Source organism: Lygodium microphyllum, chromosome 1 (assembly GCF_053477565.2).
Source record: "Lygodium microphyllum isolate KBCC chromosome 1, Lygodium_microphyllum_v1.1.10, whole genome shotgun sequence".
Taxonomy (NCBI): domain Eukaryota; kingdom Viridiplantae; phylum Streptophyta; class Polypodiopsida; order Schizaeales; family Lygodiaceae; genus Lygodium; species Lygodium microphyllum.
In genome coordinates, this window is record NC_141135.1 from 162,043,458 (window position 1) to 162,063,126 (window position 19,669).

Consider the following 19,669-nt stretch of genomic DNA (forward strand, 5'->3'; position numbering starts at 1 on the left):
GATGCCCCGTCACTGGATACTATCCACCAGCCCCAAGTTCTGGCCAAAGGTAAACAACAGGTTTCGGGTCTAGATTCCCGTGCCACTGATTGGGTTGAAGTACGTGCAAAAAAAGGCAACAGGGTTGTTGCGGGCATGGAGAATACTGTGCCTACTACCTCACAAGATTCCATGCGTACATATATGCGCAGGAAGGAAATGTTGTCTTCCGAGCGCTCTGCTCCTGCTATGGTTTCCTTTGCCCCCCGTCATCAGCCCGCCAGGAAAATGTATTCGGATCGTCCAAAGGGTCCCACTGCTAAGCTGGCATTTGATACCAGAGGTAACGTCATTACCCCGTGGGACCGTCGTTATCCCCGTTCCAACCCCAAGCCAGCAGATATGCCGTCTACTTCCAAATCTGGTCCTCAGAACTCTTTTGCGGTGTTGGCGGATTTCTTGGACGACGGAGTTCTGGACATTCTCGCCGACAAAGTCAAATCGAGGCAAGCTGTGCCTCGTACCTGATTTTGTTTTAAATACACATGAAAATAGCCACGTGGAATGTGCGAGGAATTTGTTCTCGACACAAGCAACATGCCATGTGGACTGTATTGCATGACAATCAATGGGATGTCCTGTGCGCTGTTGAGCACAAGAGTCACGGTGAAGCCGGAAAAGTGGTGGATTGCCATGGCTTTCGATTGTTTTATGCAGGGACACAGGCCATGCATTATTCGGGTGTGCTCATGATTATACATGACAAATATCAGCCTGTTCTTATTAAAAATGATGTTCATAGCCGCTTTTTGGTGATTGAAATTTTATTCGAAGGGGAAATCTTATGGTTACTTGGCCTCTATGCTCCGAATGATTCGTTATCTCGTCGGGAGCTTTGGCAGACTTTGCAGACCTCCTTGTCACTTGGTAGACGGGGCTTCTTCATGGGGGATTTCAATATGTGTGTTGATTCTTCCCAGTCCACATCGGAGCAGCGGTAATGGATGCGCCGGAAAGTCGTATGTGGCATGAGTTGGCTCTTGCTGTTCTTAAGCAAGATCTTTGGTCCTGGCTACACCCGTCTTCTACAGGGTTTACTTTCCATTCTGCCCAGTATGCAACAACATGGTCGCGATTTGACCGTATATATATCATGCAAAATGATGATTTTCTTCCCGAGATGCTCGAAATAAAAGTGTTGCAGCAATATGCCTTGTCGGACCATTTCCCTCTGCAGCTCGAGCTGCTTGCACAACCCATTGCACCTTTCAAGCAATTTCTGGAGAGACTCCCTTTGCGTTTCAACTCGTCTTACTTGAAGCATGCAATCTTTCAGGGCTATATGCAGCAATTGATTGACAGATTCTTCTTGGACTTCTCTTCTCAGGGCACTGCGTCATTTGAAAGATTGCTCTCTAATGTGCAGCGGGCTGCTCGGCAGTATGGGATCTATCATGCCTCTCTTTGTCGGCAGCGTCGCAAGGTAGCAGAGGACCTGCTGGTTTTGGTTCGTTCTCTGCTGGTGGACACTCCGGATGATGCATTTCTGCTCGCACTGGCCATGCGGGTGGCTGATCTTATTAAAGAATTCCAATTGAAATCATATCAGCAAGCCAAACTGCAACATCTGACGGAGACTTTGCAAGATAGTGCATCTCAGACCCATAAATTCTTTCGAGCTCTCCATGCCTCTCCTGCTCGAGAGAATATGACCAGACTCGAGGATGCAGAAGGCCACCTTATCCTGGATCCGCAGACTATTGTGCATATGTGCAGGAATTATTTCCGTGACCTTCTCGGTTCCACTTCTCCACCTTCAGCCCAAATTACTCAGGCCCGTTCGGTTTTTTATGACCTGGTCCGCAATCAGCTTCCGCAGGACATGCAAGCTACTATGGAGTCCGATATTTGTGAGGCAGAGGTTATGGACGTCTTGTTACACTTGCCCAAGGATAAAAGTCCGGGTTGGGATGGTCTCACCAATGAGTTCTTTGAAGCTTTTGCTACCCAACTAGCGAAACCATTACAGGCTTTGTTTCAACAGGTGTGGGAAACGGGGATCATGCCTTCCTCATGGAAAGAAGGCCTTATTAAACTGCTTCCAAAAGTTCCTTCGCCATCTAAGTTGACACAGTGGCGCCCAATTTGTTTGATGGGCTCAATGTACAAAATCTTTTCCAAAATAATGGCGAATCGGCTCCATAAGCATCTCCCGGCCATTGTGCATCCTCTTCAGTATGGTTTCATTAAGGGCCGAAATATTCTGCACAATGTATTGAATGCTCAACTGGCAATTGATTATGCAAGGCATTCTAATCAGGAGGTAGTACTGATTCAACTGGACCTGGAAAAGGCTTTTGACTATCTGGACTGGTCTTTCATTGCTGAACTTATGTCTGTTATGGGCTTTGGTCCTCGGATGTCTCGTCTAATATACACCATTAGCGCTGCAGCGTCTTCGCGAGTCATGCTGAACGGAGGTGTTACTGAGCCATTTGGCCTTGCCCGCTCTGTGAGACAAGGGTGCCCTTTGAGCCCTCTATTCTTTGCCCTTGCGACACATCCAGTTCTTTCGATGTTATCTCATATGGGAGCCTCTTCTCAGTTGGCCGGACTGTCGCTTCCTACAGGACAGCACTTCATTAGCCAATCCCTGGCGGATGATACTTTTATGATTTTGCGTGCGGACAAGGATAACCTTCGAAGAGCATTGGATGTTTGGGGCCTCTTTGGTCAGGCGTCCGGCCTTTGTATCAATGCGCTCAAATCAGCCATTCTCAGCTGCACGGAGTCGGATTTGCAGTCCTTGGACTGGCAAGGTCTGGTTGTTCCTCGTGGCTCCATTGTCAGGCACCTTGGGTACCCTTTGGGTGTTGATGTTCCCCCAAAGCAGCTTCTGCAGTGGATTTCTCAGAAAATGGTGGCTAAGTTTATGTATTGGAAATCTCAAGCCTGGCCCTTTCATGTTCGCCTCAAAGTGGCCCAGACAATTATGTTGCCAATGCTCACATATTTCTTGCCATTGTTGCCCTGGACTACTACGACTCTGAATGCTCTTACTCAGTCTATTCGTTTCATGCTATGGAAGAAGGACTCATTGCATGCAGGTATTTCCTGGATCTCTTGGTCGCATGCGTGCACCCCCAAACGCATGGGTGGCGGAGCTATTTTAGATGCCCAAACTCACATGCACGCACTCCGTTGGTCTCTTTTCCGCGCCATGTGCTCGGATCATCATCCACGGGTCGATATAGCCCGTTATTTCCTTGAGGGCCATGGGCTTCTGCATGGCAATACCCAAATCCGGAGTTCTTGGTGGCATGTTCTTAATGGTGATTCGCGGTTCTCCAGTTCTTCTTCGTCGCTGCTTACTCATTTGGTATGTTCCTGGAAACAGGTCCTCCAGAAGGCTCAGTGGCATCCAGCGGAGGATCGCTTAGCTACTAACTCTTTTCAATTGGAATTGCTGGCAGTCTCGCGTTTACTTGCATGGGAAGGTAAACATGAGCTTAGACCACAATTCAACCGGATGGCCCGTTTGGGCTTGTCTTCAGTTGCGGATGCCACCCTTGCCAGTCGCAATGTGCTTATATCTTTTCGTACAGCCAGGAGGCTTTTCAGGATCCCTCGTGGATATAGGCCTTTATGGGAACAGCTTTTGAGGGTGCTCCAGAGCAGACAACCCTTTCCTGCCCTTGCTTCAGATCATCCTTGGTAGGATTGGGACCTACAAGGCCGGCTGACTTTAAGCAAAGCTTCTGCTAACCAAGTGTATCATATTCTGATTAAAGATCATCAATGGCTAGTTACCAAAGCGAATGCTTTATGGGGATTACGTAAATCCCGGTCATGGTGGAGGGCAACTGTGATGGAGGGCTGGTTGAACAAGACACCCTTCAAATGTAAAGTCTTTCTTTGGAGAGTGATGATTGGTGGTCTTCCGCTTTGTTCGGCTCTTTCCAAGCGACGAATCTCCAATGGCAACTGTTTCTTTTGCACCACTGCTGTGGAATCCGCCCGCCACCGATTTCTTTCTTGCCCCATCGCAAAGAAAGTCTGGTTATTTTTGTCGGCTGTTTGGCAAGGAGTGGTTGGTTTCACCCTGCGCCCCTTTGATTGGGTTTTCGGGCAGCCCAAATACCCCACTCCTGCACAGCCACATATGAAGCTCATGTATGATTTGTTCAGCGGCATATTGCGAGGCTTAAGGGCCTCTTGTATTGGCAGTTGGATCTTCTCCAGCATTCTGATTTGCTCTCTAGGGAGGACTTACGTCCCTGGCATATGGCAATTTCCTCTGCATCTTTGCCATGACGTTGTAACTTGTAGTACTTAGAACCTCTTCACATGATGGCTTAGATTGTCGTCATGTATCTTGTAATCAAGTAATCTTGTACTTTTTTTCGTAATTAATACAATTACCTTTTACAGAAAAAAGAAAAAAAAAAAAAGAGAGAGAGAGAGAGAAGTCAACCAGCAAGAGGAGAGCTTGTAGCCATCACTAGCAGTCCAGGCAGCCAAGGCAGCAGGTGACAGCCTGTAGAGGCCAACAATAGGCAAGCAACAGCACCCAAGCTGTTCTAGGACCTTTGCGCTGTAGGTGATCACATCTTGGCTGATCAAGAGGCAGCTAGTTGAAAATTCAGCCACTTTTTCATGATAGGAATCTGAATTCCTTCTCTCCTCAGCATTCTCTCTCTTTCTCCAGTCATTCCCCAAAGTTCCTCAGTAAATTTTAGCCATTAAAGCTATTGGAGGTGCTACATTCAAGAATTTGCTGCTGGAAACCCTAATTTACAGCAGAAATCAGGGATTACCAGCTGCCTCAGGTCCCATGTGGAAGAGCTGGAGGCCTAGCACATGAGATCAGCTGCTAAAAATTGGGCATTTTGAGAGATCTCAAGTGGTCAACCAGCCACAATTAAATTCGGGACTGAAATTGTCATCCCAAGTGCAAGTTGAAGGCTATTCCCTTGTCAAACCAAGAGGCAAATGGGTTTGAAGGTTCACTATCCACTTCGCGCAGCAAGAGGCATTGGAAATTGAAGAAGATTTGAGCCAATCTCAGTGTACTTCATCCAAATGCAATAGAAGATAAAGAAATACTGTAAGATGCCACCAGAATTGGGGCCAATTGGGAGTCTACTATCCAAGATTAAGTGGTAACATTTGTATTTCACTTTATATGAATTGGTTGCTTGCTGTAACTAGTTAATAATTAGGTCATCACCACCCTTTTGGAGAAGAAAGGCTGGTTTCATTTATCCTTGCATATTGTCTCATCAAAAGTTGTAATGCAATGTGTAGGAATAGTCACATGTCAAAAAGAAATGCAGCATGAGGGTTTTGGGCCAGGAAACCACATAGAGTTGACATAGATTTGGATGTTTTCTTGTGTTAGGTGCCTAGATGGCATCACTAGAAAATTGGCAAAAGTGGCAAGTTCCACGGGTCCGCACGCGAAACCCGCACAAGTAACATGGCCCGCGGGCACGCAGCACGGCGTCACGTCCTGGACACGCAACAGAAGCGAACTCACAAGACATGTCAAGTTGACACGCCGTCGCGTCGTGTCGCGTCACGTCACAGGCCATTACGCCCTCGATATCCCTCCCCTGTCGTGTCTCGCTCACAGCACACGTAACATGTTTTTCTAACTCACACAAGGGTAACTTGGCGCTTGGAGTCGTCGGATTGCGCCACGGAAGAGTTCCGGGCTCACAAGGATCCACAATCAATCATCTTAGAACACGGCGCCACAGGGGCGACATGGTTCACAACCCACCTTTTCTCATAAGAAGTCATGGCGACTCAAACTCGGAATAGGGGGCCCGGCTGCCTCGCTCAAAATGAGAACCCTGCAAGCCGGGGGGCAAAAACGATGGTTGCTCCATGTAGGCACGGTAGGGACACTTTTTAAAATTGCATCTGTTGTGAAGGAATATGTATTTCCGAGAATATAGGAATCCTCTGAAGGGCAGGAGTCTTCCATCAAAAGAGGTGCTTTCAGCCAATAATGTTAGAACATTGCACTCAAGATCTTGGCAAATGACAGTTTTTGTCCAAACACCCATGTTTTATGCTTCAAGTGATTCTCATAGTATGTCAGCTCATTCAAGCTAATTTGTGACATCATCTCTGTCGTTAACAAATGCTATTGTTTGTGGAGATTTTCAAAGTTCTTAGTCACTTCACATGATTCCATTGGATACACTCCACATGATTGCACTGGATATGGGTGTCACGAATCACATGGTGGGGAGACTTGCTTGAGTTGCTGCTGTAAACACACAAAATACACACAAGAGGAAGCTCACTCAAGAGCACAAGAAGAGAAATGGAGGCCAAAACATTTTCTTGCTAGTTTTTCTTCTTTCTTCCTCACACAATGTGATGTACACAAAGTATAGATAAGGCATAATATAAAGGAAAGTGGCCTATTAAGTCAAATAGTGAATAATTGAGTATATTGATTAACTAGCGTTATGACTATGCCGATTGTAGATAGATATAACTAACCAAATATTATAAGTGATAAGTCAGTGGTGATGTGAGGATCGTAATGACCACTAATGTGCTAAGTGTAGACACGCAAACTTATCTAACTAGGCAATCCATCATCAATGTCTGCACATGTTAGCTTGCTATCTCAACACTCTCCCTCAAGCCCAACTGCATCTTTGCAACTCCAAGTAAGCTTCCTAATTTGTGAAGCTTCTTTGCACCCAATGCCTTTGTAAAAATGCCAGCTATATGATCCTGTGTACTAACATATACCAAGTCGATCTCTCCTACATGTACCTTCTCTCTCACAAAATGGTAATGCACCTCAATGTGTTTTGTCCTAGCATGGAACATTGGGTTTCTAGCTAACTGTATACTACTCATGTTTTCACAATGAATGAGAAATGGACCATCTCCCTAGCATCCAAATCACCCAATAGCTTTTATAGCCATACTACCTCACATGCTGCCATAGCACCACCTCTATACTCAGCATGTATTACTTGACAATGCAACCATTAGTTGCTTTTTGTTGCTCCAAGTAATTGTTGCACTATCAAGGGAAAACATGAATTCGTTGGTAGATCTTCTATCAAACTTACCACCAGCCCAATCTACATTTGTATATCCAAATACTTGTACATCCTTACCTACCTTATAAAGAAGTTGATAATGCAAGGTGGGCTTCACATACCTCACTATATATGTGACTGTATCTAAATGAGGCTTCCTAGGTACCAACATAAACTGACGCTCAAGTCCACTAGCATAGCTTAAGTTTTGTAATCAAATTCCTTACTATCTTCTTGAATATAATAAGGTCTACTATCTCATCCCCAATATTAGCACTCAACTTTGCATTTTGCTCCAATGGTACCGAAAGAGGCTTACATGCCGTTATACCATATTTGGATAACATGTCCAAGCCATATTGCCTTTGGGACAACCATATACCATCAGCACATATAATCACCTCAATACTAAGAAAATGCCTCAACTCACCCAAATCCTTCATCTCAAACTTTTGCTTTCAAAAGGCCCTCAACATTAGTAAACCCACTATCACTTTCACATGTAATAATCAGGTCATCCACATAGATGAGTATGACAACCAAACCTGCATCACCCTTCCTCACATAATGTGAGTGAGCTGCATTTGAAACATAAAAGTCAATGTTAATGAGATACTCTCCGATCTTATCAAACCATGCTCTAGGTTCTTGTTTTAGCCCATCGAGCACCTTCTTTAACCTACATACATATATTGGATGCTCTATATACCTATACCCTTCTGGCTGCTCCATATACACCTTTTCTTGGAAATCACCATGTAATAAGGCATTCTTCACATCCATTTGCTATAAGCTCCAACCTTTGCTTGCTGCCAAAGCAATCACACATCTAATAGTTGTCATCCTAGCAACTGGATTGAATGACTCTTCATAATCTATGCCATGCGTTTGTGCATAGCCTTTTGCAACCAGTCTAGCCTTATACCTACTAATAGAACCATCTGCATTATCCTTTATTTGATAGACCTACATGTTAGCCCTACACTGAAATACAAAATTGTACAAAAGATATTAGAATCTGTGAGATGCTTCAAAACAAAACAAAAAATGAGAGCTAAATGAAAAAACAATACAATGTGTATATATATGAGTGAGTGAGTGAGTGCAAGACTGAAGAAGGAAAGATTGAGGATAATCCAGCACAAGTGGAGGCAGTTAAGCAATTTGTTGAGGTTTCTTAGGAGAAAGACCCTAGACCTTGGTATGACACTCCTCATCCACATGGTCCCATCTCTGGTAGTGTGTGTAAAACCTATTTTTTCTTAGGGAGTTTTTTGTAGATAGGTCTTGGTTCTTTGTTTCTGTCGAAGAAAGGGGTGTCACCCCTGTTTTGGCTTGCCTTCACATCCAAGAAATTCTTGCTACCTCCAGTTTTTCCTTGCAAAGAAAAGGCAACCAAACTCCATTTTGAATAAGAATATGAGGAGGACTTCTTGTGGACTTGATCATGTAGCCTTGCGTAACGCAAGAACTGACACTTGAACTCATAAAAGGTTGGCAATCAAGAGCAAGGAAGGGGTGGCGATCATGTAAATGCATGGAGATCATGGCCCACAAATCACTATAGCCATGAGGGTTTCAGAAAACCTGTTTTGCTATGCAGAAAGACACATGTACACTAGGAGTTGATAGGGTTGCATCTACATTAGAAACTAGGCCCTAATTGCCATCCGATTGAACTCGGACTATTTCCCTTCCCATGCAAGCAAGCGAGCCAATAATTCCATTTTCTAGGAACTAGTATGCAATCTCTCCTTTAGTGGATGCCAATTCACCTTTTGAAGGACTGGTTTCCATGAGCATACCAAATGGGTCAATAGAACATAAGATGAAATAGAGAGCAGGAAGTCATTGAGTATGTGCCACCACAAGCCATGAATTTTAGTATTACCATGCACGATGCCCTGGTCTTCCAAAAAAGAGCAAGCAAGAGAGACCCAGGTCTAATGACCTGTACATATGGCTTGAAACAATGACCAATGAAGAGCAACCATGCGAATTTCAACCTCCAAGACAAACCCTCCACCCATACTCTTTGAAGTAGAGACATGGCTCCAAGAAATCCAAGAAATACTAGCATGCAATAAATTTTTTTCCATAGCATGAAATAGATGTGCCTCATAAGATCATGTAGGCTACTCCGAGCCAAGGTAAAAGAGGCAAATAATAAGTAAGCATGGGCAGCATAATAGCATGTGCCACTTTAAGGCGGATGTGAAAAGGCCAAGAAGCCTGAGATTTTCATAAAGAAACTCGGTGTCCAACTTCTAAGAAATCCATTGCAGCTATTATTTAGGCTATACATCAACACCGAAGGGCAGCCCAAATGCTGGGTAATATGACCATGTCACATGTGGAACTACTTGACTTGCCACCCCAATGCCTACAAATTTGATTCAATGCAATTAATTGATGATGATTTGGTGGCATTAATATGAAGGCCTGACGCATGGCCAATTAAATCTTGAATGTCCAATGCTTATAGAGATTGTCCCTTTTAGTTTTAATATCATAAACATGTCAATCAGCCAATGGCCACCCAATAAAATGTTGATTGAAATGAAGGGATAAACTAGCCAAATGCCTAGTCGGTCTCTCTCTTTTTTCTTCCTCGTAATGGGTAGTTGTATTAATTACAAAAAAACAAGTACAAGATAACAAGATTACAAGGTGTAGGGTGGCACTAGGCCATCATGTATGAACCAGGTACAATGGATTCATTAACTACTAAAAAACAAGAGTGCAAGAGGCACCTTAGGACTAGACAAAACTAAGGATCAAGAGGTTTGATGATATTTTGTTGTATGAGCCTGGGCCTTCACTATCAATGTCTCCACTACACCATCTTCAAAGATGTCTCATAGTATGGCAAAGGGGTTGTGTGAAACCAATCTTCCTTCTTGGATAGGGTGGTAATTCCCTAATCAAGCACGCAATTATAGTAACCAGTAAATAAACATAAACTGAAATGCACAATTTACCTTCATAATCTTGGACAGCAGACACCTTTTTGGCCCCAAAACTAGCGCCCCTTGGTATTTCTTTATCTTCAATTGTTAATGGATTGATTACAAGCTAAGATTTCACAATCTCCTTGGCTGATCCAAAAGCCCTCTACTGTTCCAACAATCAGCATAAAAATTGGGCAAATTGCCCCTTCATTTTCACCTAGGACTTACTCTAATTGGACCCCAACTAGCCAAATGTTGCCCCAAATTCAAATGGATAGGTTGGCATTTGAAATCCTTGACAATACCACAAATTGCAGGTGCTGATTTCAGTGTATTATGCCTCCTACGCATGGCAAGGGTCCCAATGTGGCTGCTCAACTCTAATTTCTCCAAAAATTTAGGGTTCCTTAAATTTCTATGTATTTTTTAATGACCGTACGAAACAACGAATTTTATCCAACATTTTTTGTGTAGATTTGGTACCGTACTAAGTCAATGGTTTGGACGGATCAATGGGTCATACTTGACTACCCTACTGGTGTCACCACTAACACTTATTGGCCAAACAACTGTCCTAGAGTCGAAACTGACATAATTTGACCACCAAAGTCTAGCTAACATGTGCATACTTGAGCTTGGCCTCTGCATCACATGTGATAAACAACCTTGCACATTTGATTAGCAACTTAGTCAAATGTTATTAGCAAGATTAAAAGCATCTCAAAATTTCACGTCCTCCTAACATTGGGACTTCAATGCTCGGCCCGCAAAAGGGAGAAGGTACATCTATAGAATGGAAGGAACCTTGATACTTGCAATCCCATGGAGTGAGGACTCTATCATTAGCATCAAAGGCCAGTTGAGATAGAGGGCCACGGGCAGGCGGGGATGAGTGGCTCGATTACTACTGTTGCAACTGTTGTTTCACAAGTGATCGATCCTTGGTGGAAGCAAGAGGTCAAGTAGTAGGCGCATCCAAGGATTTATCTTGGTGACATGAATAAAAGCAGACACGGTCCTATGAAGAAGAAGGCTCAGTAAGCGGTGTAGGCACATAAGACTCCTTCTTTCCCCTTATTATGTTAAATCTGAAGGAGCAGTTGGTTGCTTGCCTTTAGACTGACCGGTGACCTAAGTAGACTATTGTGGGACCAAAGGTGGAGGTTTGCTGTGGGCTCTATCTTGTTCCATATCCGTGGGTTAATCCAGCAAGGTGTCCTTTCGACTAGGACATTCAGCCATGAAGTGGTCTAGTTAACTGCATGAGAAATGGTGGCTGGCAAAAGTACCCCCACTTGAGCCAAGATTGAAGAGTCCGCATGCCACTGCAATTGAGACACAACCAATTGGGTCTCTTTCTAGCAGTATCCCACAGCATGCATAATTGATTGCGGTTGGCTGCCTTTAGACCTAGAGGTACTAGTACTAATTCATGGCTGATTGCAGCCATTGCATCTTTTAGAAGGGCTCAATAAACAGCCGGGCAGCTCTCCCCTTCCACCCATACCGGACAAGAGTGCTTGAGCTAGCATTGGAAATTTGCTAGTGGATGCGAGGAGACAATATGCACTAATTGTTTTTCAAAGAAGAGGAGCTGCATATGGAGGAGGAGATCCCTTGCTGAAGTAGGAAGGACAACCTCATAGAATCCATGTGGTCCTACAAAGATCTCCTCCACACAATCCAACTGGAGAATAACTGTCAGCTATTGAGGGATCCTAGCAAGCACAAGAATCCAACCAGTGAAGAAGAAAATCACACCTCTCTCGTGAAAAACGAAAAAGGAGTGAAGGACCTCTTGAGTATGCACCTGTGTATCTAAAATCTCCTCTTCCACATAGGTACGAATAGCTCTATGACTATGCTTGACATTTTCCTCAAGAAGGGAGTTCATAAACTCAAGCAGCTGGTCCCAATTGGGTTCTTGCAGGTCTTGTGAAGTAGAAGCCACCTGAGCATACGAGCAAGGTGAAGAATCACCCATTTAGGGGTCCCTGAAACTGAGGGAAATTCAGCATGAAGGTGCTTGCTGCATTCGACACATGGCTGAACCTCAGGGGGAGGTGAAGTTATCTCATCGATGCAGGGCACCTTGTCTTCTTCCACATCTTCCCCAGTCTAGACCACCATCAAAGAACAGGGATTATCATCATATCACCTGCTCTATGCTGGTCTTTCTCTCCCTTCTGTTACCTTTCCCTGATCTGCACAATCCTTACACAGAACCTGCAGGTGATCAGGACAGAAAAAGGCCTGCACTGCCTGCACAAATCTGCCCAGCCTGGGTGTGTGCAGAGCAGGACAGCAAATCGAAACTTCTCTCCTGAGCTCTTGGCAGCTCTGCCTGCGAGCTTTGTTGTGTGTCTATTTGGCACACAGGCGGAATAACAGGGGCAGGCTGCAGGCAGCAAGTCGAGGCCCTGTGGGACCACAGTCCTGCATGTGACATGCTGAACACTGTTGCTGTATGGGGCGAAGAAGGCCTGGCACTGCATGCACAAACCCTAACTTGATGTCCACTGCTGTCCAACCTGTTATGTGTAAACCAAATCTCTGCACACGCGCGCACACACACACTCTCTCTCTCTCTTTTGTGAAGATAATTGAATTAAGCAGTAAATATTTACATCGGACCATCAGGTTAGCAAAGAAAAAACAGACACAAATGAAAGTCTACCAAGACTCTAACACAAAAATATCACACAGAAAGGACAACTAGTGTGGAGCAGACAATAAATAGCCATGGAGCAGCAATGTTAGGAAGAACCAGATCAGCTAACACCATAGAAGAGATCTGCCATAACACTAAACCACGAACACGAGCCACATGACCATGGATGCCCGATACTAAATCAAAAATAAAGGCATTCCGAGTACGTGAAATATGCCACAAGGCTGTCCATCTAAGGAAATGGAAGAGGTAGGAATAATCTGAATGCAAAGAGGACATAGAGATCATATTTCCCATAATCCACGAACGAGCTGATATTTAGTGCTGAGTCGCCGAGGACCACACACAGGAAACAACACTCCAAATCTGTCAAGCAGCAGGGCAAGAGACAAAGAGATGAAGCAATGTCTTGTCACATGTAGTGTAGAATACACAACGACCAGCAGAGATCTTGCGGACACGCAATACATCTCCAGTTGGAAGACCCCCAATAAGCAGCCTCCACATGAACACTTTACCTTGATACAGAACCTTAGACTTCCAAAGCTAGATGAATCTTTCCTGCCACTCCTTTTTGCTATCCCAAATATGCCATAATTTATTTGCCTTTCCCCAGTGACCCATCTCTTGGCCTCCACCATCCGATGATATATCTGGTTAGTCGTCCTTTTCTCGAAATCATTAGGAATCGCAAACATCCAATCACGCGAGGGAGACAATGGTTGTAACACAAGCAAAGGAGAGAACCTCAAAAGCCCATCATGTATGGATGACCAAATGTCTTGATATCCTCGAGGCACTTGAAAGTGCTGATGAATACGCCGAAAAGAATAAAGACGGGGTTGCCCAGGAATGACACCATCAAGAATTGTATGCAATCCCAAACGAGCTATCCGATTAAACTTCTCTCTCTCTTTTTAGTAAAAGGTAATTGTATTAATTACGAAAAAAATACAAGATTACTTGATTACAAGATACATGACGACAATCCAAGCCATCATGTGAAGAGGTTCTAAGAACTACAAGTTACAATTTCATGGCAAGGATGCGGAGGAAATTGCCATATGCCAGGGACGGAAGTCCTCTGTAGAGAGCAAATCAGAACAATGGAGAAGAGCTAACTACCAATACAAGAGGCCCTTAAGCCTCACAATATGCCGCTGAACATTAGAGGCGGAGTCAAACAAAAAAGCATTCCGAATAGTCCAGTTATGCCAACAGCCCCAGTATCGAAGAAAGTGATACATGAGCTTCATATGTGGCTGTGCAGGAGTAGGGTATTTGGGCTGGCCAAAAACAACTTCTCTCTCTCTCTCTCTCTCTCTCTCTCTCTCTCTCTCTCTCTCTCTCTCTCCCCGTAATTGTGTTTAATATGTAAATGTAAAATACGAGAGTCACAAGAGAACTACATGTTGGGCAAAGAGACCGAAGAGACTACAGTATGCCAAGAAGCCAAATCATCCTTGGGAAGGAGGCCCACATACTATATGGTGCTAAACTGCCAATGTAGGAGACCTCTCAAGTGGCCAATATGATTGTGCACTCCAGAATGGGAATGAAAAATAAACTCATTCCGAACAGCTCAATTATGGCGAGTGGCCCAAGAAGCACAAAAAGTTGAAAACAATTATCACATGTGGTTGCACAAAGTCTCTTAGTTTGGGTTTTCCAAAAACCCAATCTCGTGGATACATGGATGCCCCGAAAAGATCACATCAAACCTTGCACAGTAGAGCCCATGTGTCTTGCAATTGGGCAAGAGAGAAACCATGTTGATATGTCTCCTCCTCAGTTGTAGTACAAAAGAAACAAGAACCATTGGAAATGTTGCATGTTGAAAGGGCAGCAGCAAGTGGAGTTTACCCACCAGCATTCTCCAAACAAAGACTTTGCATGTGAAGGAGGCTTCATTAAGCCAGCCCACCATCATCGTGAATTTCCACCAAGCTCTACATTTGTGGAGGCCCCAAAGCAAATTGCCCTTATCCTTCAACCATTCCTGATCATTAACAAGTAAATGATATATATGATTGCCTAATGTGTTCCCCAAGACAAGCCATCCATCAATTTGCCAATCTTGCCGTCCTGAAATGCTTTCCCATAAATTTTGTTACCCTCCAAGTACATGAAAAATCCTTCGCATTGACCTGAATCACCTTAATGTTTGTTGTGTAGGTAGAAGCACATCAACATTTGAAACTACCCCAAGCCTTGCCATTCTATTCAACTTGAGCCGAGCTTGTTATTTTCCTTCCCATGAAACAATTTTAGAACCCGCAAGCTTTTCACCCTATCGAGAATTGGCTTGCAATCAATCATCACTTGGGTGCTAGGAGGACTTCTCAAGCACCACTTTCCATGAAGGACTAGATGAGTGAATAACATTGAAGATTTGAGGCTTATAGGCTGATTGGCATTGATATTCAAGTATTGAAACCCAAGGCTGCTGACCAACACATCCTTAAATAAAGACCATTGGAGTGCTACTCTCTCTCTTTTTTCTTTCATGAAGTAGCTGAAATTAAATAAAAGTATTTACATCACGCCTTTTGGCCAGCCATAAAAACCCACAAAAATCCCATCAATTACAAGTCAAGCCTACTCTCTCTCTCTCTCTCTCTCTCTCTCTCTCTCTCTCTCTCTCTCTCATGAAGAAGTTTGAATTAATGTATAGAAATATTTACATCATGCCTTCTCGCCAACCTAGCACAATCATAGCCTTTTCAGGAATACATCAAGCCAACCATACAAAATGGTAATAGCTGTCATGAAGCCAAAAGGCTAACAAAAGAACACAATGCACAAACAAAAACAATCTATGAAAGCTATTGAGCAACAATCCACAGGAACTAAGGAAGGGGATCATGAAGATGGTAGAACAAGCATGGAGCGAACAATGTCCATGCATGGAGCAGCCACCTCTCCAATAATGAGGCCAACTGAAATCATAGATGAAATCTGCTGTAATAGCAAGCCTCACACTCGTCCTACATGGTCATAGTTAGCTGAGGCCAAATCAAATATCAAGGCATTGCTAGTCCACCAGATGTGCCAAAGAGCAATCCATCACATGAAGTGAAAGAGGCAAGGATGATGAGATTGTAATCTAGCCAAGAAAGGCATCTTGCCAAGGACCCAAGAAAGCACCAGCATTCCTTGACCTATCAGCAAGATCCATAATCTAGAAATGAAGTCCCAGACCTATCTAGCAATCCGGCAAGAAAAATAAAGATGAACTAGTGTCTCATGACTAGTAGTACAAAAGATGCATCTTCGTGGGGATATCTTTCGAGCTTACAGCACATTGCCTGTGGAGAGACCCCCAATAAGAAGCCTCCAAAGAAAAACCTTTCCTTGATAGGGAAGCTTTGACTTCCATAAGTGAAGCGAGCAATCCCTCCACTTAGCCACACTGTCATCCATCGATCGAACTTTGTTAGCTTTTTTAGTAATCCATCTCTTATCCTCAACTTGTGGTAAATTTGATTAGTTGATCACTTCATAAAATCCTACAACCACACAAAAGCCCAATCCAACCATGGCAACAAGGATAAAGGAGCAAGCAAGGGAGAGTGTCTCCGAAGGCGATCCTCGAAGGTCGAATAGAGTAACCTATAATCTCTCGGAATTTGAAAGTACTATCGAATGGAGCGGAAAGAATAAACTCTCATCCGTCCAAAGATGACAGCATCTTGGATTGTCTTCAAGCCCAAACTCGCCATCCTGTTAAATTTAGCCCTTTGTAATTGCTTGTCAAGCCAGTCAAGCAACCTAAAAGTAGGCAACACCTTTGTCTACAAGGAATTCACTTTCTAAAGCTTGGAGGGTGCCATACAGAAAGACGAAGAGAGTCTTGCCATGATGCAATCAAGTGGATGAGAAGAATAGACTTAGAGGTTTTAAACAATTGAGTGGGAATTGGAGTTCAAGATATTCCACTAGGAGGCGTGAAAAGTAGTGGCCCATGGGAAATGCCTACATCCTCCATAAAAAACCTAGCAATATTGGTCCAAGGGTGATGTTGAACACACAGCTTGTAAAAGAGCAAACTTCAAAGCTGTCATGCAGATTTTCACATCCAACAAGGCAGCACCACCCAACCATTTTGGCGTAGTCACAAGTTGCCAAGATACCCACGCTTGGCCCATACAATTTCCTTGTTTTTTCCAAAGCATGAAGTGGATAGACAACACTAGCTCATGCAAACACTTTTGCATCCATGGAAGCAGTGGCAAAAAATATGAAATCATGCTGATCATGATTGTTTGTGTCACTTTCAATGGCACATGCATAGGCCAACCTTGAGATTTCCAATACATAGGGGGAGGACATCTAGGCTCGAGGATCCACATCCATAACCCAGGTGGCGAGTAATCCCACCTCAAAGAACCACACCCCCTTGCGACGCCAAGTTATTCAAGTCCCTCTTTGTACAACTGATCAATGTAGATTTCTATGCATTGATATATAAGCCCGAAGCAAGACCAAAAAGCCTCCAAGTCTCCATGGCCCTTTCCAAGTTGGATCTTTCAACCTTGAGAACATAAAAGAATCTTTAGGGAGAGACTAACCCAAATGTTTTTCTCCACTGGGAAGTGTCAATCCAACGATCTCTCCATCAACAGCCAACTTATCCAGTAGTAGAGAGAGCATCAAATGTGTCACACAGTAGGGGACTAAGAGGACATCCTTGAAGAAGTGAGCGAGTAAGAGCAATCTCCTCAGTCACTCCTCCAATTGAGTGTGATACGCGCCACTGCATCAATGCTGATAGTATCAATAAGAGATACCATTTGAGGCCCAAAAACCATAGCAAACATTAAGTGTTGTAGAAACAACCAACTGACATAATCAAATGCCTTTTCAATATCCAGTTGGATCATTACAACCTGCTGGTCAAAGGCTTTTGCATAATCAATTCCCAATTGTATATTGAGAATATTGTGCACGATTTTGCGTGCCTTGATAAAACCATACTATCGCGGGTGAATCAGCTACAAAAAAAAAATTTTCAGTCTATTCGCAATGATCCTGGATGAAAATTTATATAAGAATCCTATAACAGAGATGGGCCTCCATTGCTTCAAAGTTTAAGGCAAGGGAATCTTAGGTAATAGGCAAAGCACTGTGATCTTCCAATTTGAGGCCACATAACCTGACCGCCCAACTTGTTGACAAAGACAAGCCAATGGGTCTTGAATAATTCATCAAGCAAGCCATCCCAACTTTGGGCTTTTCTTGCGACGCAGATGAGACAACACCTCCTCAACCTCCTCCTCAATGATATTGGCCTCCATAAAATCCGCCCATTCAGGCTTCACCTAGTCATGCACCATGCCCAGAACATAATTGCGGGCACCATGAACTGCATCAATAAGAATTTCTTGAGGACCCAACAATGATTTATAATACTAGAGGCACACGTGTATGATAGGAGGAGGCTGAGTGACCACCATAAAACTGATGAGTTTGGCAATTACTATCATATAAGGCATCCAAACGGGCCAGCAATTTATATTTTGCATACAGCTCATGGAGAGCCTGCACTCTGCATTTCAACCATTTGGAGTAGCTCATCAGAGGGGTTCCGGGCTTGTTGCAGGGTGATAGAGTGTTCCAACAGGGATTGCAAATGATGTGATTCAGCACTAAATGCTTCTGCTTGCTGCCATAAACTCTAGACAAATCTCGTGCATTATTCTGAAAGATTGCCCATGATCCAACGCCTCAGATAGAGCCTATCTATCAAAGGAAGCTATCAATTGCAGCATGTATTCCAAGAACTAATCGTGCAACAGGAGGGACTAATTGAATCTCAAAGGCATACACGCTAGCTGGGCCTTGAAGGCATCCACCGGGTAAGGAATAATCTCTAAGATCAAAGGAAAATGGTCAGGGAGGACGTGCTGTCTCTCCACCCACATATTAAGCACCGCCAGGAGGAAAGAATCACTCTGACAAACGTACATCTTATGCAATCTAGCCCAGGTTCCAATATGTTGAAGAGACTCTCTCTCTGTCACGAGCCAGGAATTGCTAGTCAAGGCAAACTAATCATGTGAATGGTGTTGTTGATGGTATGTGTGGAACTGCTTGTCACACCAATCTGATGTTAAGCATGTTGGAGCGCGCGGGTAGCGGAAGCGTGAAGATTTGCAGCAGAGGAAGTGAACAGGTGAGTGAGAGTGAGAGTAAGAGTGACGAACAGATTCAGGTGTACCAACAATGTGTTGGTACACAAAGAATAAAATGTATTTATACTTAGGGCCCGTAAGGGTGCATTCACATGTACAACATAACAATACACGTGTAAAATACACGGAGGTGAATAAAGGACCTTTACATCCCAACAAAGCAGCTGTCATCTTCTTTCTTGTTTTTCCTTGCTTATCAGTTGTATTTACCCTTTGGTATTGAAATAAGCACAATAAACAAATTTTATCTTGTGGTTTATTCCATAATACAATGGCAAAATGATTGTATTATCTGTAAGCAGTATAGAAGACTTGGATGTGTATATCCCTCACATGATGCGAATGACACCTTGTTATGCCTTCCAAATCATAACAATTCAGTTCTGGTTCCATTTTCACTACAATCCATACATGGGATTTATCATCACAACTATACATTTAAAAACAAATATTATCATACCAAAGTTTACTCAAGTCATTTTGGTTTTCTCGTTCTGTTTGATTTATCAGCAATCAAATAAGCAGCATTGTTGGCCTGTGGATCATTTTGATTTGGGCCATATTTATACATTCACCACACCATAGATGGGCCAGTCACTCTACAGGCCAGCTATACTGCTTATTTCACTGGAACAGTGGTCTCACAGTATGTGATTCACCAAGCACCCATAGGTTTTGAATCTGTCTTCCCATAGTATGATTTCAGTTATTCCTTCTCATGTTTGCAGGCTATTCTATTGAAAGGACAGGGGCAGAGCGCAGAGGCTGGCCGCATGTTCATTCAGGTACTGCTGAAAG

At 43.6% G+C, this 19,669-nt stretch overlaps 1 protein-coding gene across 1 annotated transcript in view; it reads left to right on the plus strand.

Moving 5' to 3' along the window:
• The window catches only part of LOC148041900 (Tetratricopeptide repeat (TPR)-like superfamily protein), a 174,609-nt gene that overhangs the window by 154,374 nt on the left and 566 nt on the right, over positions 1-19,669 (plus strand). The window contains exon 14 of the mRNA XM_087683924.1: positions 19,600-19,656. Coding sequence (XP_087540050.1) covers positions 19,600-19,656 — 57 coding nt within the window. The remainder of the gene's footprint in view (positions 1-19,599; positions 19,657-19,669) is intronic.